The sequence below is a fragment of the Sminthopsis crassicaudata genome, chromosome 3 (assembly GCF_048593235.1).
Source record: "Sminthopsis crassicaudata isolate SCR6 chromosome 3, ASM4859323v1, whole genome shotgun sequence".
Taxonomy (NCBI): Eukaryota; Metazoa; Chordata; class Mammalia; order Dasyuromorphia; family Dasyuridae; genus Sminthopsis; species Sminthopsis crassicaudata.
In genome coordinates, this window is record NC_133619.1 from 640,710,393 (window position 1) to 640,733,763 (window position 23,371).

The 23,371-nt window shown below is 56.2% G+C and overlaps 1 protein-coding gene across 1 annotated transcript in view; it reads left to right on the top strand.

The window, feature by feature from the left end:
- Positions 1-261: 261 nt before the first annotated feature.
- PPP2R1A (protein phosphatase 2 scaffold subunit Aalpha) overlaps positions 262-23,371 on the top strand; it is a 28,113-nt gene continuing 5,003 nt past the window's right edge. The window contains exons 1-8 of the mRNA XM_074307061.1: positions 262-465; positions 5,151-5,241; positions 7,906-8,006; positions 9,592-9,824; positions 11,068-11,215; positions 12,415-12,570; positions 22,179-22,293; positions 22,387-22,457. Of these exons, the coding sequence (XP_074163162.1) occupies positions 388-465; positions 5,151-5,241; positions 7,906-8,006; positions 9,592-9,824; positions 11,068-11,215; positions 12,415-12,570; positions 22,179-22,293; positions 22,387-22,457 (993 nt within the window). The 5' untranslated portion in view covers positions 262-387. The remainder of the gene's footprint in view (positions 466-5,150; positions 5,242-7,905; positions 8,007-9,591; positions 9,825-11,067; positions 11,216-12,414; positions 12,571-22,178; positions 22,294-22,386; positions 22,458-23,371) is intronic.

A 23,371-nucleotide genomic window follows, 5' to 3' on the forward strand; every position in this document is an offset into this window, starting at 1 on the left:
GGGGCGACAACCAATGATGTTTCGGAGATCGATTGGGAGGGGGCGGGTCTATCCCGGTTGCTAGGATGCCAAGTTGCAGTAGCCCTCCCTTTCAGCCTCATCCTCTCTACGGGAAGCGGGCCAGCTAGAGGAAGGCCCCTTTTCCCTTTGACCAATAGAGGAGAGGGGGCGGAGCCCCGTCTATTCGGACCAATGGGCGCGCGGTGCCTCGTGCGGACTGTCCAATGGAAGTCCAGCAACCCCTGCAAAATCGCCTAGGAGACCCCCCCCTTCTTCCTCTGGTTCTGCCCCTCCCCCGCCCCGCCCCGTTCCACTCCCTTCCCTTCCCTTCCCTTCCCTCAGCTCGGCTCGGCTGCCGAAGCCTGACGGGAGCGGGACGGAGCCAAGATGGCGGCGGCCGACGGCGACGACTCGCTCTACCCCATCGCAGTGCTCATCGACGAGCTCCGTAACGAGGACGTTCAGGTTCGTGCCGGGGCCTGGACCCGGGGGGCCCGGGGCTGCGGGCGGCGCGGGCGGTCGGCTCGACGTTCTTGGGATCTGAGGTCGGGGCGGGGGGGGGGGGGGGAGGGAAAGCGAGCCAATCAACGCACGCGTCACTTGTCTCGCGCCGCCGTGGCCCGCTGAGACAGCACCTTTGATTGGGCAGCAGCGCCTCTGGGGAGGGGGCTCCGGGCCCGGGGACCCCGGGCCAGGCAGGTCTGTCAGGGGGCGGGGGCGCGGGCGCGGGGCTGCCCCCGGCGCCTCCTGATTGGTCCGCCCTCTGCGTTCTCGGACGCTCAGAGGGTTTCCCGATTGGCCCTCGAAGAGCAAGGCGCCCCCTGATTCGCTCCGGCCCCGGACGAAAAGCGGGGACCCCCGTGGGCTCCTGCAGGGGAGCGGCCCCTGCAAGGGGCGGGGCCTGGCTCCACTGAGGTTCCGGAATGGTGGCTTGGAGGTTAAATCCCCGGTGTTGCGGCCAGGCCTCTCAGGATACGGGGCGGGCCTTGGTGCTTTTCTGGGCCCCCCGCTTCTCCACCTTCTGCACCCCAACCCCTTTTCAGGGCAATGACCTTTTGGGGAGAGAAAGGACCCCCTTGGAGGTGGTTCTTAGCAGGGAATCGAGCCAATCGCCGAAGAGTGCCCGCCCCCTTGGCGGCTTTCCATTGGCTGAGAGGACGGGTCAGGCTTCCCTGGCCGGGAGTCCCTCTGCGGCCTCCCCGGGGCCTGGGCTGAATGGGCTCCGGGGTGCATCCGGGGGCTGGGAGAGCGGCAGTCCGGCTTCTCCTTTTGGCCTTGGCCTGCGCTTCGTGACCTTGGGGAAGTACGCACCCTTCCCCCTTCCCCTAAGGGGCCTCAGTTTCTCCTTCTGTACACGTGGGGATCAGTCTGATTCACAAGCGCCCCTCCCTTCGTGCCGCAGTGCCCTTCCCCCTCCCATTGGCTCCTACCCCGGGGAGGGATGAAATGGGACACGGATCCTGGGGCACAGTAATGCAGGGAACCTGGAAGGAGGGAGTCGCCTGAGAAAGGAACATGGCGGTGGGGGGCGTCGGGAAAGGCCTTGGGGGGGGGCAGGGAAGAAAGGAGGAGTGAGTGAGGGCCTATAGAGAGGAATGACACAAGGTGAGCTGGAGGGGCCGGGGGAGGGGCTGGAGGCCTGTGCCAGGAGGGCCTTGTCTAAGATAGGAAGGGGGATGGGGCAGCCGAGGCTTGGATGGTCCCAGCCCACGGTGGGCGTGCCCCCCATCTCCCAGCCCGGCCCCCCCAGGACGAGAAGCAGGCAGGCCCGCGGAGGTAGGGTCTTGGCCAAGGTCGGGCATTGACTCTGGGGTGGGAGCTGCTCTGGGCAGTCTTCAGGCTGCCCTGTCTATTAAAGCGGAGCCTGACCCGCCCCTGTCCTGTCTGCGCCCTGCCCCTCCTCCCGCAGGATCCGTGTGGGCCTCTGGCCGTGTGGGATGACTTTGGGAGTTAGACTTCTTGGGTCCAAAGCCGGCTCTCTTGTGACTTTGAACAAGGAGTCAGTCTTGTTTCTTCTGCAGACTGAAGGGCTGGGACTAAGTGGCCCCTAGCCCCCCTTTTCTCTGGCTGACTCAGTAAACACCGAGCACCCCCACACGCACACCCTCACGTTCGGGGCGCTGGAGAGGCGCGGCCGCCTGCTCTCGGGGAGTCCGGCCTCTTGCTGTGCTCGTTCTCTCCGGCCTCCGGCCGGGCCCGAAGCCCGTCCCCCTTCTCGGGCCCTCTGAGACCCCCCCGGGCTTCGCCTTTTTCCAGCCTGCCTTGGCCCTGTCCTCTGGCCGGATCGCTCCTTTCTCCAAGGCCTCACTTGGCCCGCTCCTCTCTCTCGGGCACGGCGGAGAGCTCTGAGAGGCGGATATGCCCCTGGCGGCAGTCAGGACTCCCCAGCCTGGGGGTCGGGGACAAGTCACCCCCTGTACCCCAGTTTCCTTTCCTGTAAATGAGACGGTCGCGCCCCCGGCTCTGAACTGGCCGTCAGTGTCAGTGAGAAGACATTTATCAGATGCCTACTGTGCGCCCTGCGCCGGGGATGCAAAAGGAGACCGTGGGCCCCGCCCACAAAGAGTTCACTCTATGAGGCGGCAGCATCTAAATGTCTACTACTCGAGCCAGGCCTAGCAGGAGGAGGAAATAATTAGCAGAGGGAAAGAATTTCTCTTCCTAATTAGTGCGTAGGGTTTTTCACGTCGCTCCAGAGCTCGGGCGCCTCCAGTGACTCCTCCATCCCCAAAGACCGAGGTTCAGACTCTCGTCAAGCCCTCCTGGCCGGCCCGCTCCTGGCCTTCCTCTCTCTGCGTTCCCGGAGCCTGGGCCGAGGCCGGCAGGACAGCCGCGCTCTCCCACCTCCGATGGGCTGGATTTCCATCCCGGAGGAGAGCATTTGTGAATGAATTGGGAAAGCTTTTTGTAAACCTTAAAGCTCTCTGGCAGCGTCCCGGAGCATTGTTACCATGGCGCTGAGGTGGGGGGAGGGAAGCAGGCTGGAAGCCAGTTATTCATTTATTCAGTCGTTCCCCCATCTGCCGGGCAGGGGAGGGGGCCTGGGCTGCCAAGGCCCTTCTAGCTCTGTTCTAAGGGCCTCCCTCCTCCGGGCTCCTGAGTACAGATGAATAACCATCTTGTCCTCTGAGACCGGCTGCTCCTCTGGCGAGGTGAGTCACGCGTGGGGGAGTTCGTCCCGTTGGCCAGAGACTTCCTGGAAGTGGTGGCCAGCAGGTAGGCCGCCTCAGCCTCCTCCCGTGGGAAAGGACGTGGCCGCAGAGAGCGTCGCTCACTGTGGAAACTGCCCTAGCAGTCGGCAGGGCCCCGCACAGGCTTCCTGCTTCCATCCCTCTCAGATCTGCCCTCGTGGGCTGCCAGACTAATTCTCCAAATCCATAGATTTGTTTGTTCTGCTTTATAGTTAAGAAGGGAGGCCTGAGAAGTCATCTGGCCCATTCTTCCGTCCCCTCTCTCTCCGTCTTCCCCCTGCCCCCCTTCTCTTTCCCATGTTGCAGGGGGAGAAAGGAGGGTCGCACAGACAGTGTGCGGCTCCTGCCCTCCCGGAGAGCCTCGGCTGGGGGGGATGGGGCGGATGTGATGAAAGCCAACGTTTTGGTGGTGCTGGCTTGTCCCTGACCTCACCGGACTTTCTTGACAGCCCTGTGGGTGTTTTAATGTTGATTGAAGTACTTTTCCTGCAGTAGCCTCAGGACCTAGCTAGACTAAGTATTATTATGGCTCTTTAAGTGGCCACAGGGAGGAATTCACTCTCTCCCGGTCAGGGAGGGAGGAAGTTTTGAGCTTGAACTTGAAGTGAGAGCGCTTTCCCTGAGTAGCCAGCCACGGGTGTCATTGAGAGGTTCAGAACAACTACCGGCATTTATTAAGTACCCGTTATGTGCCAGGAACCATGCTCGGAAGTAAGGTCTGTGCGGAAGGTCAGGGAATTCGGGCCCCACTAGTGCTTGAGCAGGACCTTGAAACTGGCTTGGGTTCAGTATCTGGTGGGGCTGGGACCAGAAGCAGAAACCCAGCAGAAGGGATGTCAGGCATTTCACAGGGCAGAGCGGCGTGAGCGCAGGGAGAAAGCCCAGGAGGCCTTAGCCAGAAGGGCTCGGAGAGCCTGGAATCCCAGAGCGGAGGCGGGGCAACCACAGAACACGCAACCTCAGAGTTGGAGGACCCGAAGAATGTGAAATCTCAAAGCTGGAAGGGCCCATGGGACACAGACCCTCAAAACTGGGAGGACCCATAGAATGCAGAATCTCAGAGCTGAGGGGGGTATGAAATGTGGGACCTCAGGTTTGGGAGCGCCCATAGAACACGGAACCTCAGAGCTGGAAGGGCCCATAGAACACGGAACCTCAGAGCTGGAAGGGCCCATAGAACATGGAACCTCAGAACTGGAAGGACCCATAGAACACGGAACCTCAGAGCTGGAGGACCCATAGAACATGGAACCTCAGAACTGGAAGGACCCATAGAACATGGAACCTCAGAACTGGAAGGGCCCATAGAACATGGAACCTCAGAACTGGAAGGACCCATAGAACACGGAACCTCAGAGCTGGAGGACCCTAGGAACATGGAACCTCCCCTAGAACACGGAACCTCAGAGCTGGAAGCGCCCATAGAACATGGAACCTCAGAACTGGAAGGGCCCATAGAACACGGAACCTCAGAGCTGGAAGGGCCCATAGAACATGGAACCTCAGAACTGGAAGGACCCATAGAACACGGAACCTCAGAGCTGGAGGACCCTAGGAACATGGAACCTCCCCTAGAACACGGAACCTCAGAACTGGAAGGGCCCATAGAACATGGGACCTCACAGATGAAGGACCCATAGAACATGGAACCTCAGAATTGGAAGGGCCCAGAGAACACGGAACCTCAGAACTGGAAGGACCCATAGAACATAGAACCTCAGAGCTGGGAGGGTCTTTTAGCCACAGAACATGGATTCTAGTTCCAGCCTTGTACTCAGGTTGCAGCCGGGGTCAGATTGTGGAGCCTTCTGTCTTGCTCAGGATGAATGCTTGGGGTCTGACCCTCCTGCGACCCCTCACACACCCTTTGCAGACAGAGCAAAGCTCGGTGGGGACTGGCGGTTGCTGGCGGCCTGCTCTCGGAAGCCCTCGGTCACTAACTTGTACTTTTTCCTGCAGCTCCGGCTCAACAGTATCAAGAAGCTGTCCACCATTGCCCTCGCCCTTGGTGTGGAGAGGACCCGCAGTGAGCTCCTTCCATTCCTGACAGGTAGGGGATCCTCGCCAGAAAGCAGTGGCCTTGTGGGAGGGGGGTGATGAGAGGGAAGGAACTCCCGGATAAATGGTGACGTGGCTGTTTGGGAAGGGGGGGGTGGGACCCTCTTCTGGGTGCTGAGTTTCTCAGTGCGGATTAACAAATAGCATTGACAGAAACAGGAGGGTTCCCAGGGGCAGCCTCTTTTAGGGGAGACGCTGTAGACCTTCACCAGACTAGGAGGTCAGGGAGTGCCGAAGACCAACGTTTCTGACATTCTGCCAGCCCTTTGACCGTCTCCAGATTCCCGTTGGTCACAAAAAGACCGGTGACGTGTAATGCGGTTACTGACTGAGCCTTTGCCCGGGGAGGGATCGATGTCTGCCTGGAAGGAACTCAGCCGCAGGCCTGGGGCCCTTGCTGGGCACCAGCTTTAGAGCAACGTGCAGGAAGGCATAGGTGGTAGGCCCTTCTCGGGCTCGTGGATGGCCTTGTCGCTGTGGAAAAGTCGCTCTTGTGTCGCATGGCCCCCTTAGGATCTCCCCACATTTCTAGACTTAGCGAGATGCCGGTCAGAGGGCTGATGTGGAAGCCCCGCCCTTTGGTGCAGAATGGGAGGGGACAGCAGCTCCCGGTGGCCCTGGCCTCTCACTGTTGGCCGTGACCTCCCAGGAGCCTTGTCGATGAGTCCGTGTGGGTGCTCTCTGGGGATGGGCAGCTCCATCACTGTAATGGAGCAGCTAGGTCTCCCTTGGTGGCCCCTGCTTTGTTGGTGTGCCCCAGGCTGGGGACTCTCCTAGCTGAGTAGTGTCGGGCCGGGCCTCTGGGGAAGGGCTCCAGAGAGCTCCGTCCCCTCTGCCCTCAGGTGCCTGAGGGCTCAATGGAGCATCCAGGGCAGCCGGCGGGGCAGCAGATAGAGTCCCCTGGAGATTCAGATTCAGCCTTAGACACTTCATGGTTATGTGGCCCTGGACTAGTCACTTCACCCTGTTTCCCTTGGCTTCCTCATGCATAATGGGAGCCAGAGAAGGAAGTGGTAAACTACTTCCGTGTCTTTACCTAGAAAACCCCCAGTGGGGTCACGAAGAGTCAGACACATATCATCCTGCCAGGATGGTCTGGGGGGAGAGGGCCCTGCCAGGATGGTCTGGGGGCAGGGAGCCCTGCCAGCACTTCCTGAGACCTTGACAGATAGACTCTGGATGGGGGAGGGTATTCCAGCTGGAGGCAGTTGCCCAAACGGAGGTGTGGAGAGTCGTGAGGAGCACGGGGGCTGGTGGGAATAGGTTGAGGAAGGTCCTGGGGCGAGCTCCTCCGGCTCGGGAGGGCCTCCGCTGCCTCCCTGGAGTTTGGACTCGACCCCATGTGGCAGCTCTTGTTTCTGGAGGGTTTCAGTTCACAAGGCCCCCCCCCTTGCAGTGACCCTTTGGATCACTGTGTGTCCACTTCATCATTCCCTCCCTGTCAATGGTCAGGAGCCCTTGGGAACTTCACCAGGCGAGGGGTGGGGATCGAGGGGAAGGCCGATGGCCTGATGTCATCCTCAGACAAAGCCTCCCAGGCTGGGAGCGCGCTCCCCCTCCCTCTCTGTGCAGGGCGACTCTTGAATCTGACACTCGCTGACCTTAAACTGCGATTCTGTGCCGTGCCTTTGCTCGGGTCCCTTGGCCCGGGCAGCTCGTGGGCGTGCAAGGCCGTCTCTTCCGGGGGTTGCTTGTGGGAAAGATTTCCCAGTGTGCTGCAGTCTGTCTCCCGCTGTCTGTGACTCACGGGCTCAGCCCGGCCCTCCAGGGCCACTTTGGGGCCATAAATATTTAGGAGTCGCCTCTTAGGTGATAGAGAAGGTTGATGGGCCCTGGTGGTCCTGGGGCTCCAGCACTTGATGGGGGGGCGGGAGCTCGAGTCCTGAAGCCGGGGGAAGGTGGTGCCCCTGCGTAGCCTCTTCCTGGGCTGTGGCGGGGGGCCGGCCCCGGGCTCGGCCTCCACTCACTGCGGGGAAGCAGATTTCAGGCAGGGGGAAAACTCCCTAAGTGAGCTGATCCGATGGTGGAGTGCCTTCCTTGCCCCCGGGGATCTTCAGGAGGGCCCATTGTCCGATGTTGGGGAGGAGATTGCTGTTTGGGGGGGGCCCTTCTGATTCCCCTCTCTGTCCTGCATCGTCCAGCCCTCTGCAGCCAGAAAGGCTGAGGGAGCGGCTCCTGGCTGAGGCAGTTTTTGGGGTGGGCACGGGAGGTGCTCCCTTGAGGTGACAGGAGGCTGCCCAGAGCGGGGATGTAGCAGAGGGCTGCAGACGGGTGCAGGGGAAGGCCGAGAGGCTAGAGGAGACCTGGGTAGTGTAGAGAGGAGAGGAGACTCCCGGAGGGCAGGGCTGAGGCACCGGCAGCAAAAACCCCCAGCGAGGAGGAGCAGGATTGGGAAAAGGGTGAGGAAGGCAGCGTCCCTCTGGATGGTTAGAATGCAGGTACGCAGCTTAGCCCGTAGAACTCGGGCTGTCCGAGCTGGGAGCTCAGAGACTGTGGGGCGCGTCTGCGGGGTTTTGGGGTGCATCTGCGGGGTTTTGGGGTGCATCTGCGGGGTTTTCTGGCTCCGGAGGATGGCGGCTTTCTGGAACCTCGCCGCCGGGGTCCTTGGGAGTCCTCCACAAGGAGAGGGGATGCTGAGCTTGACTCTGTCCCGCAGACACTATCTACGATGAAGATGAAGTGCTCCTGGCGCTGGCTGAGCAGCTGGGGACTTTCACCACCTTGGTGGGCGGGCCCGAGTACGTCCACTGCCTGCTGGTGAGTCCGGGGCGGGCCGGGGCAGGCTCCCCTACGCTAGGCCCAGTCAGTTCAGCAGATACTTAGGGGCGCCTCGTGCGAGGGCACTGTGGCGTGGGCCGGGGAGCCAGGTGAGAGCGGACACCATCCCCACCCTCACGGAGCTTACAGCCTGGCGGGGTGCGATGGGACGCGAGAGCAGGAGACACGAATGAGGGGTTCGTGAAACTTGGGCGGGCAGAGATCCAGGCCTGGAAGCACCGGCCCGACTCTCCTCAGAGGAGGGATCCAGCCCGAGGTCCCAGGGCCACGGGCTTCCCAGGCCACTCTGAGGTCTCTCCCTGTGCTGTGTTGAGCTTGTCGGGGACACCAGGGAACCAGGCAGGGAGACCCCGTCTCTGGGGTGGAGGGGGCCACGAACCCTGCCCCCGATCCTCTCTCTGGGGCTCCCCAAACAACTGGGTTTTGTGCCCAGCTCCCCGCGGGGGATCAGAGGTGGAGACGACCCTCGGCTCCCCTGGGAGAAACTCCTGGGGGCTCCTTGGAGCCCCCTCTGGGTTAGGAGCTAGCCGGAGCACTAAGAACCCAGTTCACCCACCCAGCACGTGCCTCCCCCAGACCAGGGTGAGTGGGTAATGTGAGCTATTATCCCCATTTTACAGATGAGGAGACAGGCCCAGAGGGTGAAGTGAGCTGGCCAGAAGACAGATAACCTGGAATACAATTAGAGTGTAGCTCCTGTGTGAGTGTAAGCTCTGTGAGGGCAGGGAGGTGCCGCTTTAGCTCTGCCACCTGAGGCCTGGAACCCAGGAGGTGCTTCCTAAGTGTTTGCTGAACTTGTGGAGTCAGATTGGAGAACAGAACTTAGGGGCCACTTAGCTTGCGAGCCTCCTGAGGCCTAGAGAAGGGGGAGGGGCTGCCCAGTAGTGTAGATCTGGGATTCGAAGCCCGGGGTACGTAGGTATCCGAGGAGGGGGGAGTGGAGCGGGCGTGAGGGGGAGACGCGGTGTGCCCGTGGCTGGACGTCAAGGGCTTCGTGCAGTTGGCCGGAAAAGGTTCACGTCCTAATTCCCACTAACTTCTGCCTGGAATTTACATTGACAAGTCAGATTCTTAGAAGGGGGCACAAGGAGGAGCAGGGGACGCAAAAAAGGACAATGACCCCTGATCTAGAGAAAGCCCCGAATTTTCCAGGAGTTAATGGGGCCTTGAGCTGGGTTGGGTAGAGATGAACCCTGAAGGCAGATCTCTTGCCTGCCGGTTCAGCGTCCTCTGCTGCTCACATGGTAGGCTCTGAGCCGGCAGGGACTTAGAAATCATAGAGCCCAGGCCGCCGAAGGGACTTGCTTCAAGGCAGCCGGCGTGGGAAGAGGAGAGCCAGAGGCTGGGCAGTCCCAGGCCCCGGGGGCTCGTGCCTGGGAGAGGAGGCAGAAGGGCCCGGGGCCATAACCTAGAGGCGTGTGGATCTAGGGAAGGAGGGCAGGCTGTGAGTGAGAAGAGGTTTCCTGCGGGCCGTGGGCTGTGAGCCAAGCATCGAGGGTGGTGGGAGTGGGGCTCAGAGCACGAAGGCCGGAGGAGCTAACGTGTCCCTGACTTCCCCTGCCAGCCCCCCTTGGAGTCCCTGGCCACAGTAGAGGAGACGGTTGTTCGGGACAAGGCAGTGGATTCCCTTCGGATTATCTCCCACGAGCACTCGCCCTCGGACCTGGAGGCTCACTTCGTGCCCCTCGTGAAGCGGCTGGCGGGCGGCGACTGGTTCACCTCCCGCACCTCGGCTTGTGGGCTCTTCTCTGTCTGCTACCCCCGGGTCTCCAGCGCCGTCAAGGCAGAGCTACGGCAGTGAGTGTGATTTCCCTCTGTTCACGGGGTCCGGACCCTTCATCGGTCCTCACCCTCCGGCCTCTCCCCTTAACCCTAACCACTGATGGCTCAGGCCCAGATCATTTACCTTCCCTTATGCCCTGTTCCCAACAACCCTTTGAGGTAGGTTGAGCAAATATTCTTCTTCCTCTTTCGTCATTACTCTGGGGAAGTTGAGGCCTTGTCACAAGACTTACATGTGCCCGCTGTTCTTTGCGCCTCCCGAGATGCTTCCGGGTGAGCCCCTCACCGGTGTCTGGCACCTAGGAGAGAGCACCAAAAAGGGCTTGTTTCTGGTCATCTTCCAGGCCCCAGACAGCTGATTATCTTAGACTGTGTCTTGATTAGTGAGCTCTCTGGTCCTCCCGAAGCTGTGGCTCACATCCGAGTGTGGGGTTGGCCCTTAGAAATCTCCTCGTCCGCCTGCTTCAGTCCTTTAGAGAGCAGGGCACTCGGGGGGAGCCGGGGCAGAATCAAGCCTCGGCTCCAGGTCTCCTGGCGCCCGGTCCGGGCCTTTCCGGGCCGGCCGGGCCTGTCTCACATGGACGTCGGGTTCGGTGAGATGCTCTGAACCCATTTCACATGGGACAGGCAGTAAGTGAGGGACTCCTCCTCTTAGCCCCCGGTGTCAGCACCAAGGAGAGCTCCCTCGAGACCTGAAACAGATGCTTGGGTGGGACTGGCAGTCAGCTGGGATTTCAGCAGACGCTGACCAGGTGCCTCTCGGACCTAATGCTGGGGAGGAGCCCTCGGAGGCCGGCTCCGTCAGAGCTGCAGGTCTGCGGCCTTCTTAGTCGCCTCGAAACCTAAACTGGAGCCGAAGACGGCCCCGGGACAGTTAGCTGATTGTTAAGAAGGCCTCAAGTGAGGGAGTGCTGAGAACCTAAGCATCAGATTCAGAAAAGAAGCTCAGTGAAGAAACTCATGTCTGCAAAATTGTGAAAACCCACCATCAGCCCCTCAGATGTGCCTTCCCCTGCTGCAGATGCTGCGCTGGGCCCGAGCAGCACAAAAAATGCCAGCGGCCAGCAGCAGCTAGGGCTGAAAAACGGGCATGTTTAAGCACCCTTAGGTGGAGAGGGATCTTTTTGGATTAGGGATTTTTACTTCTAGTAATTGTGATTTGCAAATGCCAGCTTTTTTAAACTGCCCCCAGCCATCCCGTCTTGGGCTCCCTGTGGGGCTGCTGCCATCCTCAGCTTCTTTCTGTGTGGCCCCGTAGGTACTTCCGGAACCTGTGCTCCGATGACACCCCCATGGTCCGACGAGCTGCCGCCTCCAAGCTGGGAGAGTTTGCCAAGGTTCTTGAGCTGGACAATGTCAAAAGCGAAATCATCCCCATGTTCTCCAACCTGGCCTCTGACGAGCAGGTGAGGAGCAGGTGCCCCAGGCAGGGCCTGTGTCTGGGGGGTGGCCTTGGGGCCTGGTGCAGGGTTTGTGGCAGCATCTGTTATCCAGGCCCGGAGGTCAGGGACGGATGGACCCCCTCACTGGACATTCCCTAAGGAGGGAGGATGTGCCGGGGGGGTAGGCATGGCAGCAGGTGCAATCAGACCTCCTTGGCAAAGCTCTGCTCAGGGCAGGGATGGCACAGAGGGTATTCCGGTGTGGTGGGAGGTCTTAGAAGTGGTCTAGCCCAAAGGAGGGAGACTCTCAGAGGGAAGTAGGCAAAACTCTGCTCCTGCAGTGAGAACCATCTGGATATGTCATTGGAAAGTAATAGGTAAGGGGGGTGGCGCAGTGGAGAGAGCACCAGCCCTGAAGTCAGGAGGACCCGAGTTCAAATCCGGTCTCAGACACTGAACACTTCCTGGCTGTGTGACCCTGGGCAAGTCACTTAACTCCAATTACCTCAGCTAAAAATAGTAATAATAATAATAATGACAGATAATGCTAGTTTGTGGTTTTCTAAGTCAGGATCCGTTTTATTTGAGTTTGGTTCCTGGATCTAGACCATCCCTTCCATTACTTCTCTTTTAGAGATGAGGGAGCTGAAGTCATAGGGGAGGGGGAAATGTCATGGCCAGGGCCCCCAGGGAGGCGGGGCAGAGCCTGAGTGTTTGGTGGCAGGAATGAGGCAGCCATTGAAGACGAGTCTCCTTTCCCTCCCCCGTTACTTACCGTGTCATGAGGAATGGTTGAGTGGAAGTCGAGGAATTATTTGAAGACTGTGGAAGGCCGTGAGGATTGCGTTTAGGTAACTGAGGAAGAACAGGGCTCACCGTGGGTCTCCTCGCACTTAGAGTCCACGGTCAGCATGGGCGAGGGCAGCTTTCAGGGAGGCAGATTTTAGCCGTGCAGGACGTTGCCTTGTGAGGTGATTCCAGGGATGCTGGCCATCTTGTCAGCATCATTAGATCGGTGCTGGAGCTACCTTTAAAGCACAGAACGAAGCCTTTTGGACCAGAAGGAGCTGGGGTCAGAACGAGGCTGCATAAGCAGGGATAGCACGGAGGGTCCTGGGGAGACGGCCACTGCCACCTGCCTCGGCTCAGAGCTCCCCAGTCTGTCACCGAGGCGGGCCCTGGCCAGTGACCCTCCCCTGAGGCTCCCCGCTCTCCTTCCTCAGGACTCGGTGCGGCTATTGGCAGTGGAGGCTTGTGTCAATATTGCCCAGCTGCTGCCCCAAGAGGACCTGGAAGCCCTGGTGATGCCCACGCTACGCCAAGCGGCGGAGGACAAGTCCTGGCGAGTTCGCTACATGGTGGCAGACAAGTTCACAGAGGTAGGTTGAGGGAGCTTGTGGGGGGAGGGGCGTATTCTGGAGGATCTCTCTTCCTGTTTGAGGGTTGGCAGCCGGCTTGCTCTGGGCCTGGCCCGCAGCCCTTTGCTGAAGTCGACTTTGATCTGCAGAAGTAGCACAGGGCAGTGTTAGACCCCCGTCTCCAGAGCTAGAGTTCTCAGTCTGTCCCGGAGAGCCTGCCAATCCTGGATGCGGGATGCCCACAGCGCCGTGGTGCCCTATGAGTCCTGACTCGACTGAGCCTAATTACACCCTTCGCTCCCAGTTAGGCCACACGCGGCCCTCGCACGTCTCCGGCCTTTCTTCCTTTCTCTAGAGCAGGGGGAGCAGCTGGTCCGTCTGCTTAACGGGCTTTGCCCTTTCCTGCCCCCGCCGGGCGTCAGCCAGGGAAGGATTCACCTTCTCTTCCTCCCTGTCATTAATATAATAGCAGCTTATGTGTCTGGAGCAGTTTAAGCTTGACGGTGCTTTCACCTCCCCAGGCCCGTGACGTAAACGAGCATAGGTATGTTATCCCCGTTTTACAGAGGACGAGAGTTGCCCAGAGCTAGTGTGTGCCCGAGCCCGAGCCCAAGAAGCCTTTACACATCATAAAGCAGCGCCTCCATTTTATCATTACTCGGGCCAGAATCGCAGAGATCTAGGGCTGGATGGGAGCCGTCCCCTTCACTTACGGATGAAGAAGCGGACCTCGTAGCTGGGCCTCTGCCAGATCACCCCGTTCCTGCCCTTTGAGCCTCTGTCACTGTGGCCACGGCTCAGAGGAGGCAGATGGCTTGCTTATGGTCCCACAAGAAGCGGCGTTCACCGCAGGCCCGTTTACCCACCTCCCATTTCAGGCTCCTTCTCCATTTGAAAAAGGCCTGAGGATCAGAGGTGACATTGGACTTAGTTCCTAAGAGCCTGAGTAAGAGCGATGCTGATTTGTCTCCTCAGAGGAGCCTGTCTGGGAGGTCGTGTGCCCCTTCGGAGGCCATGTCTCCGAGTCGCTTGGTTCCGTTGGATGTGTTCAGAAGAGACTGGCTAAGATGGAGAGGGGACTGCCTTCCCCAGTGTTGCCAGTGATCGCTTCAGTGCCCGGCCTGGCCTTCGGGGCCTGGCCTTCGGGGCCCAGCGGCCTTTGACACTGCTCTGGCTGCTAGGTTTTAGGGACATAGCTCTGCCCTGCTCCTCCTCCCCGGCCGGCTACTTCTAGGCTCCTCTGCTGGTTCTTTTATTCAGGTTGCCTGACCACGCCGTCCCCTGGTGCTCTCTCCTGGAACTTCTTTTCGCTTTGTACTGTCTAGCTCACTTGGCGATCTCCTCAGATCGTGTGCGTCCCATGATTTTCTCTGTGGGTGATTCTCACATCCATCTGCCCAGCCCTGGTCTCTTTCCTGACCTCCAGCCCCACCTCGACCCCAGGCTGACCATCTCAAAGTCAGCTCCTCAAATCAGAACTTGGTGCTCCTCCCCCCCAGATCCTCTCTCCTTCTGGAGCTTCCTGTTAGCAGTGAGGGCGCCCCCTGGGTCTGAGTCCTGCTGCCCGGAGCCGGGCCACCGCCATTCACATCCAGCCCTTTCTTTCCTCCCTGTGGTCACGGTCCGGCTCTTGTCACCTCCTCATCGGTTTCCTGGCCTCAGTTTCCCCTCTCTGTGACCACATCTCCGCGGCTCCCTGACATCTCACGTGCCACGGCTGCTCCTTGGCAGTGAGAGCTTTGCCTCCCGCTTCTCTCCCGGGCACGTGCATCACCCATCTGTGCTAACCACGGCCGCCACCTTGCAGCTTCCCCTTCTGCCTTCTCCCCTGGGCCTGGAATAGTCTTCTTCCCTGTTACCTTCTCTGTTTCTTTGTAGCCTCAGCCTGAAGACTTCTCCTAGCCGCTCGCGCAGGGCTTCTCAGGCTCTCATCTCCTCTGCACAGGAAATCTCAGGGTGTTAAATGTTAAGTGCCCCGATAGAATGGATGTTCTTTGAGGGCGGGGGCTGGCTTTTCTTTTGAATTCCCCGTGCTTATCACTGTGCCTGGCACACAGTAGGCACTTAGCAAATGCTTCTTAAATGATTGTATTGGAAGACATTTTTAGACCAGAGACAGGAAGATTTTCTGGGGGATCCAGACTTGATTTGTGCCTTCATCGAGAACAAAGATGGGGCAGCCAGGTGGCACAGTGGATAGAGACCAGCCCTGCAGTCAGGAGGACCTGAATTCAAATCTGGTCTCAGACATTTAACACTACCTAGTCTGGGCAAGTCACTTCGCCCCAACTGCCTTAGGGGAAAAAAAAAGAAAAAAGATGAGCTTTGTTCTGTTTGGCTTTGGGGACAGAATTAGGAGGATGGTGAGCGTTAGAGGGAGATTGGTTCTCCACGTGAGAACATTTCCCTCGTGTGCTGCCCCAGAGGGGCCAGGAGGAGCACTTGGCGCCCGCCATCCTCTCATTTTTCTTGCAGCCCGCAGAGATGCCAGCTGGCACCCCCAAGAGCTCTTGGGGAGATGGCTCTTTTGGTGCTTTCCTCCTGTTTCCCTTTCTCACTGTCCCGTTTTTCCGACTCCATCTAAGAATTTGCTAGCTCTGAGGGAAATAGGAAAAATTGATAGTCTCTGTGCCATCAGAATAACCTGTGTACTCCCCCCGAGTGTGGCCTGTGACCCCTGTACGCGTCAGTTTGTCTTTTCACAGCCTAGTGTGCAGTTGGTGTGTGTCAGAAGGCCAGATTGGAGGACCCGAGTTGGGAGGGACCTCGCTGATCCCACCCTTATCTGTACAAGAATCAGGCCTGCAGGGTAATGGGGAGGTGGGGGCTTGCTTCCTGAAAGCTGTGGCCCCTCCCGGGGCCGATCTTCCTTGGGCAGCTTGGAGCATGGGGGAACTGCGAGTCTCGAGCCTCTGTTCTTAGGAAGATCCGCCTCTTCTTTGCTCTGGGACAGAACGTTTTTAACTCGTTCTCCACGTGGCAGCCTTTCCCCTAGCCATCCCTTCCTCAGCCTCTACCCCTCTGGGCCCTTCAGCTCTTCTTCAGGCCTGTCACCGTCCTACTCAGCATCCCCTCACTCTTAGCAGTGACCTTCGCTGACCTGGTCCTGAACACAAGGCTCATGCCAAACATCCCTGCATGGGGCAGGGCGATAGCAGTTAGAACGAAGTCATCCCTGCTGGCTACAGTTTGTGTTCTTTGCTGTCCCTGGACCCAGTGCCTCTCAGTGCGGCCCCAGATCCGATTTCCTGGCTTGGTGAGCAGGGAATTGGGAGGACTAAGCCCTGGCTCTCCCCTGGCCAACTGGATGACCTTGCTCAAGTTCTCCCTAGGGCCTGCCTCAGTTTCCTCCTCTGTAGAATGAGGAAGTTGAATCGGATGATTTTTTTAGGGTCCCAGCTCTAAGTTCTAGGAACATGTCAATAAGAATTAGTACTTAGAGGATGCTTGAAGGTTGGCCAAGTACTTTGACAAATAGGATCCCATTTTTCCTCCCAAGCAGCCTGGGAGGGAGGTGCTGCTATTCTCATTTTACATGTGAGGAAATTGAGGTAAGAGGGAGTGACTTATCCAGGGTCACACAGCTAATAAATGTCTGCCTGACTCTGGGCCCAGCTATAAAACTTCTGGCTGTTTTGACTGACCATCAGAAATAATGTGAGCACATTTTTCTTTTCATTAAATTTAATTTTCTTCAAGTAGCAAAAAATCGATTCACTCATTACCACAGTAGGAAAAAAGCACAGTGCTGGTTTGACAAATTGGCCGTGAGAAAAATAAACGTGTCCGAGCCCGTCCCCACACTGGTGGGAGGCCGGAGGCCGGGAGGCCGGGAGCGGCAGCACGTCTCGTCCTCCGCTCTCCCGCCTCGTGCTTGGTCAGTTCTGGAGGCTCCAAAGTTCTTTGTTTGTAGTGTGGGCATTTTCTCTCCCACTTTAAAAAATTATTATTTTCCTGGTTATACATATTTGTTAACTTTTTACATTTCTTTATGATCACGTTAGGAGAGAATAATGAGAATAAAAGAGGAAAAACTACAAGAGAGGAAAAAAAAACAGAACAAAGAAGTGAGCGTAGCATAGCGCGTGGTGTACCTTCAGTCTCCGTCATTCTCTCTGGACGCGGACGGCATTTTTATCCAGAGTTTTTTGGGATCGCCTTGGCTCATGGTCGTTCTATACCTAGTCCTCGACCTGCTCCCTTCCTCTCTGCCTATATGAGGCCTCACGTTTCTCTGAAGCCGTCCCCTCCCAATTTCCTGGGGCACAGTCATGGTCCCTCAGACCCTAACTTGTTTAGCCTTCGCCCCACTTTCCAGTTCTTGTGAACACGGCTGTAGGCACGGGCCCTTTTCCACTTTCTTTGGTCTCACGGGGCGTGGGCCTTGTGCTGATGTTGGCTTGGCGGGCATGCCCAGTTTAGCGACTCTGCTGGGGCACAGTCCAAAATCCAAGGGACTAGCCCACTTTTATGTGGTTCCACACCCTTCTCTGGAGTGACTGCTAGGTCATCCACGTCCCCAGCAAGCAGGGAAGTATTTGCGTGTCACAGCATGTACCGGAATAATTAAGTAAGGCAAGGATCGGCACCTGCAGTCAGCCCTCGCTAGGTCTGCGGTGCTGGGCAGAAAGCAAAGCTTCTGCTAACCTCCCTGCCAGCCCTTTCGGGGGGGTGGGGGGACTCACAATCAAAAGGACCTCGACCTTGAATTCAGTGCCCTGGGTTCCAGTTTGGGCGCTGACACCTCCGAGCTGGGCAGGAGAAAGGCAGGGTTAGAGTGGAACCAGTGCAGAGAAGCAGCTTCCTTGCAATTGTAACTTGAGTCATCTGAGAGCAAGAGAAAGAAATGGGGAGCCACTAATCCCGCATGGGCACGTGGTGCTCAGAGCATGGTCCTCCTGCATTCAGATCCAGCCTCAGACACTTCCTGCTGCGTGACCCTGGGCAGGTCACTACACCCTCTCTGACTCAGTTTCCCTATCTGGAAAATGAGCTGGAGAAGGAAGTGGCCATCCATGGCAGCATCCCTGCCAAGGAAACCCCAGGTGGGCGCATGGAGAGGCGTTGAACATGTTGAACAACAGGAAGTCATACGTGAGAACCCCTGTGGGCCAGATATCCACTTAGTCCTAAAATGCGCTGTTCTTTGTGTATTATTATATTTTATTTCTCAATTGGTTTGGCCTTTGACATCTCTAGTCTGGAAAGATTGTGACTTACCTAGAGTCATGCCCTATTGTTTATCCGAGGTGGACCTTGAATGCAGATCTTCTACTCTCAAGGCCAGTTCTTTGACTGGGGTGCTTCTCCATCTCTCCGTAGCTGGGTCAGGCTGGGTGAATCACTTGAACTCCTTGAATCTCAGGCTTCTATTTTTTATTAAAAAAAATATTTTTTAATTCACCTTAAACTTACATAAGAAAAGAAAAAAAAATTGCCACGTACCTAGCAGAACTTAAAGGAGGATTCAGAATAGAATAATAAAACTCTGTTTCAAGAAAACCTATATAATAAATAATACCCATTGTTTTCTTTTTTCTTTTCTTCTTTTTCCTAAGACTGGGGTGAAGTGACTTGCCCAGGGTCACACAGCTAGGAAGTGTAAAGTGTCTGAGACCAGATTCGAACTCGGGTTCTCCTGAATTCAGGGCTGGTGCTCTATCCACTGCGCTCCCTAGCTGCCTCCTACTCATTTCAAAACTGCCCAGCTTTTCTTTGCTTCCTTGTAGGTTTTCTTTTGTTCTCTGCCAGGCATTCCCTTCCTTAAAAAAGGCAACAAATATGGAGATATATATGTGTGTGTTTATGTATGTGCATGTGTGTGTAGACATATGCGTAGATATCTGTAAACAGATGCTGAGGGGAAAGCAGACAGCCCACTACGTAAATGACCCACAAAACCTCCTCTAGAGAAAAATTTCTTTCTTATACAAACTTCAGAGGACTCACAGTCTCTGGAGAAACTCCTTTGTCATACAAACTTCTCCATATCCTATGGAAGCAGAAAAGTCATATCAGATACAAATCCTGTTCTGTTATCCTGTTTGTGTATAAAATGAAACTCCAAAATCCCATTCTTTGCAATATGATTTCTCTCTAGAAGCAGATATTGCCCGCCAAGACATTGTGGTGTTCTTTTCCTAATCAATAAAGCCTTTCTTTCTTTCTTTCTTTTTTTTTTTTGAGGCTGGGGTTAAGTGACCTGCCCAGGGTCACACAACTAGGAAGTGTTAAGTGTCTGAGAGCAGATTTGAACTCGGGTCCTCCTGAATTCAGGGCTGGTGCTCTATCCACTGTGCCCCCTAGCGGCCCCAATAAAGCCTTTCTTATCACAGCTTTGAGTAGGTTAATTCTTTCATCACGGATCTGGCCTTGGCACTTTGGAGAGAGGAGGAAGAGAACCACAGACCCAAGTCTGCCCACTTCACCCTCTTCAATATATGTATCTATGTTATCTATGTCTCTCTATAGCTATTATAGCTATATATCTATATCTTTTTTTTTTTTTTTTTTTTTGAGGCTGGGGTTAAGTGACTTTCCTAGAGTCACACTATAACTTTAGCTGTACATTTGTTCTTTTTTTTTTTTTTTTTTTTTCTTTTCTGAGGCTGGGATTAAGTGACTTGCCCAGGGTCACACAGCCAGGAAGTGTTAAGTGTCTGAGACCAGATTTGAACTCGGGTCCTCCTGAATTCAGGGCTGGTGCTCTATCCACTGCACCACCTAGCTGCCCTGCTATACATCTATATCTACATATATATATATATATATATATATATATATATACACACACATACACATTACACACTTATACATATGTAAATAAGACCACACTGTGCTTATTTCCACTTGTCATCAGTTTTCTGTTTTCTAAAAAGTATAAATATTTTCCCAATTACATGTAAAAGCAATTTTTTGATTAATCTTTTCTTATTTAACATTTCACTTTTCCCCCGGTGACATATAAAGACAATTTTTAACACTTGTTTTTTTTTAAATACCGAGTTCCAGATTCTCTCCCTCCCTTTGGAACCTCTCCATCTCTCAGTGAGGAGAAGGGAGGATGTATTCTGAGATAATTACGGATGAGTAATCTGCATTTGTCATGTTGGGAGACCAAAAAACCCCCCAATCAGCCTATGAAAAAATAAAAGAAAGTGAAAAATAGTAGGCTTCAATCTGCTGTCAGACTCCGTCAGTTCTTTCTCTGGAGATGAATAGCACTTTTTATCATTCAGCCTTTGGAATTGTCTTAGATCATTATATTGCTGAGAATAGCCAAGCCATTCACAGTCGATCATCTTCAAATGTCGCTGTCACTGTATACAATGTTCTCTTGGTTCTCCCTCACTTCTCGTCTGTTTGTGTAAGTCTTTCCAAAGTTTTCTGAAATCCATCTGCCCGTCATTTCTTACAGCACAATAGTCTTTTATCTCTATCATATTCCACGGCTCGTTCGGCCATTCCCCGATTGATGGGCATCCCTCAATTTTCAATTCTTCGCCAGCACAAAGAGAGCTGCTGGAACTATTTTTGTATAAATAGGTCCTTTTAGTATGTGATGATTAACTCTGACGGACGTGGCTCTTTTCCACAATGAGGCGATTCAGGCCGATTCCCATAGAATTGGGATGGAGGGAGTCATCCCCATCCAGAGAGAGAGTGTGGGAATTGCGTGTGGATCGCCACACAGTGTTTTCACTTCTTGTTTGCTTGCTTTTTTTTTCTTTTTCTTTCTCATTTCCCCCTTTTTGATGTGATTTTTCTTGTGCACTATGATAATTGTGGAAATATGTTTTAAAAAAATTGCACCTATATTGGATTACGTGCTATCGAGGGAAAGGAGAAACATTTGGAACACGAGGAGATTTTTTTTGCAAGGGTGAATGTTGAAAACTATCCTTGCATGTATTTTGAAAATAATAAGCTGTTATTTAAAAAAAAAAAATTTATAAAACCCAAATAGGTCCTTTTCCCTTTTCTCTTTGGGATACAGACCCGGTAGCAGCGCTGCTGGATCCGAGGGGATTGACACTTGGGTGGGCCCTTGGCGTAATTCCAAGTTGCTCTCCAGAACGACTGGAACAGTTTACAGTCTCCCAACAGTGCGTTAAAGGCCCGACTTTGTCCTATCCTCTCCACCATTTATCATTTTCCTTTTCTGTCATCTTAGTGAATCTGCTAGGTTTGAGATGGCGTCTTAATGTGCATTTCCCGAACCAGTAGTGATCAGAACCTTTGTTCCTATGACTAGAGATAACCTTGATTTCTTTATCTGAAAACTGCCTGTTCATTTCCTTTGGCCATTTATCAATTGGAGAGTAGTTTCCTCGTTTGTAAAATGGGATGATTGTTTCAGCTTCCTCATGGGGTTGTTAGGAGGAAGATCTTCAAGTACTGGAGAAACACAAGCCAGTAAGAGCACATTTTAATTAGTTATATTTCATACCCCAGTGCCTTCCCTGACAGGTGAACACAGGGGGAGGGCCCAGATAGCCCAGTGCTGCTTTTCGGAGTCACGTGGTAGCAGCCTCCCCCCACTTAGGAGAACTGGACGTGGCGTCTCGCTGGCCGCCGTGGCGCCGGTGGGAGCCAGTTGGTGGGGGGGAGATCCCAGACTAAGGGACAGATTCCCCAGCCGTCCTTTCTCAGATTGGCACAGAGGGCGTTGTCAGCGGGAACCGCGGTGAGCCGCAGCTCGAATTGTTGTTGGCGTTTGTCGTCCCAGCAAAGTTCTGTCCCGAGGATCGGGGTCCCGGTCCTGGGGTCTTGGTTCTCCGTCCCTTCTCCTCGCGTGTCGTCCTTGTGAGGTGGCTGACACAGCTCGGCTTCCCCTCCTTACGGGCCGTCGGGGGCCTGTAGTGTGACGGGAGAGCGGGCGCTTTGTCGGTATTAGAATGAAGGAAAGAGCCCTCCGGGGTGCCCGCCCTGTGCCCGCAAGGAGCCTGCCTCCCAGGAGAGTCACAGGGACTGAGCAGCGCCATCGGGCAGCTTCCTTGGCAGAGGGAGGGCAGCATTGGGCCCGCTGCCCCTGAGCGTCCTGGTGGGCAGGGCCCTGCCCGGGTGGGGGGGATTGTGGCACAAGTGCCTGTTGGTATTCTGCTGTAGTGTGTGTGTTACACTGGGCCATACCGTGCTGTGCTATATATACTATGTATGCCGTGCCATAGACGTTCTGCTACGTTACGTTACGTTACGCTGTGTCACATATTAAGGAGGAGAAGGAGGAGGCCCAGGGAGCGAGGGGGGTCCGGCCCCAGCACCTTAGCGAGCAGCCACCCCTGACCTCGCCCCTCTCGCAAGGTCCACAGTTACGGAGAGGAGGGGTGCGGGAGGAGGGCTCGGGGCTCCCGGCGCCTGGCCTTCTGGCCTGAGAACTCTCCTTCTTGCCTGAGAACTCCCCTCCCCCCCCCCCACCCTGACTATCCCCTCCCCCGTCTCATCAGCTTTGTGTTCTCCAGGCCAGGCCTAGTGGGACTGGTCCACCCTGGTGAGAAGCGGAGCCACCCGCTCTCCCCCCTCTTCTCCCCCCTTTTCTCCCCCCTCTTCTCCCCCCTCTCCCCTTTCCCTCCCCCGTCTTCCCTTTCCCTGCCCTCCCCTCCCCCTCACACTACCCTCTGCCCCTGCAGCTCCAGAAGGCCGTTGGCCCAGAGATCACCAAGACGGACCTGGTCCCAGCCTTTCAGAACCTCATGAAAGATTGTGAGGCCGAGGTGAGGGCCGCAGCCTCCCACAAGGTCAAAGGTTGGTGCTGGGGATTGTGGGGGTGCGGGCGGGGTGGGAGGAGGGGCACCGGGCAGGCGACGCTCAGGCGTCTCCCTCCTTTTCTGCCCACAGAGTTCTGTGAGAACCTCTCTTCAGACTGCCGGGAGAACGTGATCATGACCCAGATCTTGCCCTGCATCAAGGTGGGTGGAGGGCATGGCCGCCGGGGGCTGGGCTGAGGGTGTTGCCCCATCTCCTCCAGGCCTGGCTCATCTTCCTCGGTCCGAGGGGCTCAGACGGGCTTTGTTAGGTCACCCTGACGCTTGGGGGACTCGGAGGGCCCGAGCCGGGCCTTCCGACACCAAGGCCGAGCTGCCCCGGCCTGCCCTGAACGGCCCCAGATAAACGGCGTTTCCGTGCGCCCGGGGCAACGGAAGGGGCGAGACCGGATCCCTCATGTCCCCTTCTCATAAAAAGAGCAGAAACAAGCCCCAGACGACCTGCAGCTCGGTCCATAGAAGGCCACGGGGCCTTGTGAGGGGGGACAGGCCCTGCTCTTCCATCTTACAGGGGGTGACACTGAGGCAGAGAGGAGCTCGCAGAGCTGCAGGTGGTGGGTGACACACGTCCTGGAAACAGCACTTTAATGGGACTCGTTTCCTTTGCAATTCTGGGGTCACTCATTTCACCTTTAAAGGTGCGCTGCTGGCAGGGGCCTAGGCCTTGGCAGACTGGCCCAAGGGGCCCGGACCCTGGGAACGTTAACTCCTGCCCTGCAGCCTGTGGGTCAGTCTGCTGTCAGCGGCGGGGGGGGCATGTAGTGGAAGGGGTTCTGTGTGGTCAGGGAATGGTGCCAGGCCCGTTAAGGGCTGCCGGAGGCGTCCTGCTTAGGGAGGGTGTTTGCCAAGTGGAGACTGAGGGTCAGGCGAAAGGGCACAGGGCCCGAAGAAGGGCCTGGGGGGAGGCGGTCGGCTCCAGAGAGCCAATCTGGGCCTGGGGGGGCGAGCTTCTGCAGGAGGCCCTGGAGTGCCCGCCACCTGTGGGGTCTGGCAGTCAGTGAGCCTCCTGGGTGCCGGCTCTCGGCTCGGCGGAGGCAGACGGGCACTTGGTGGTGGTG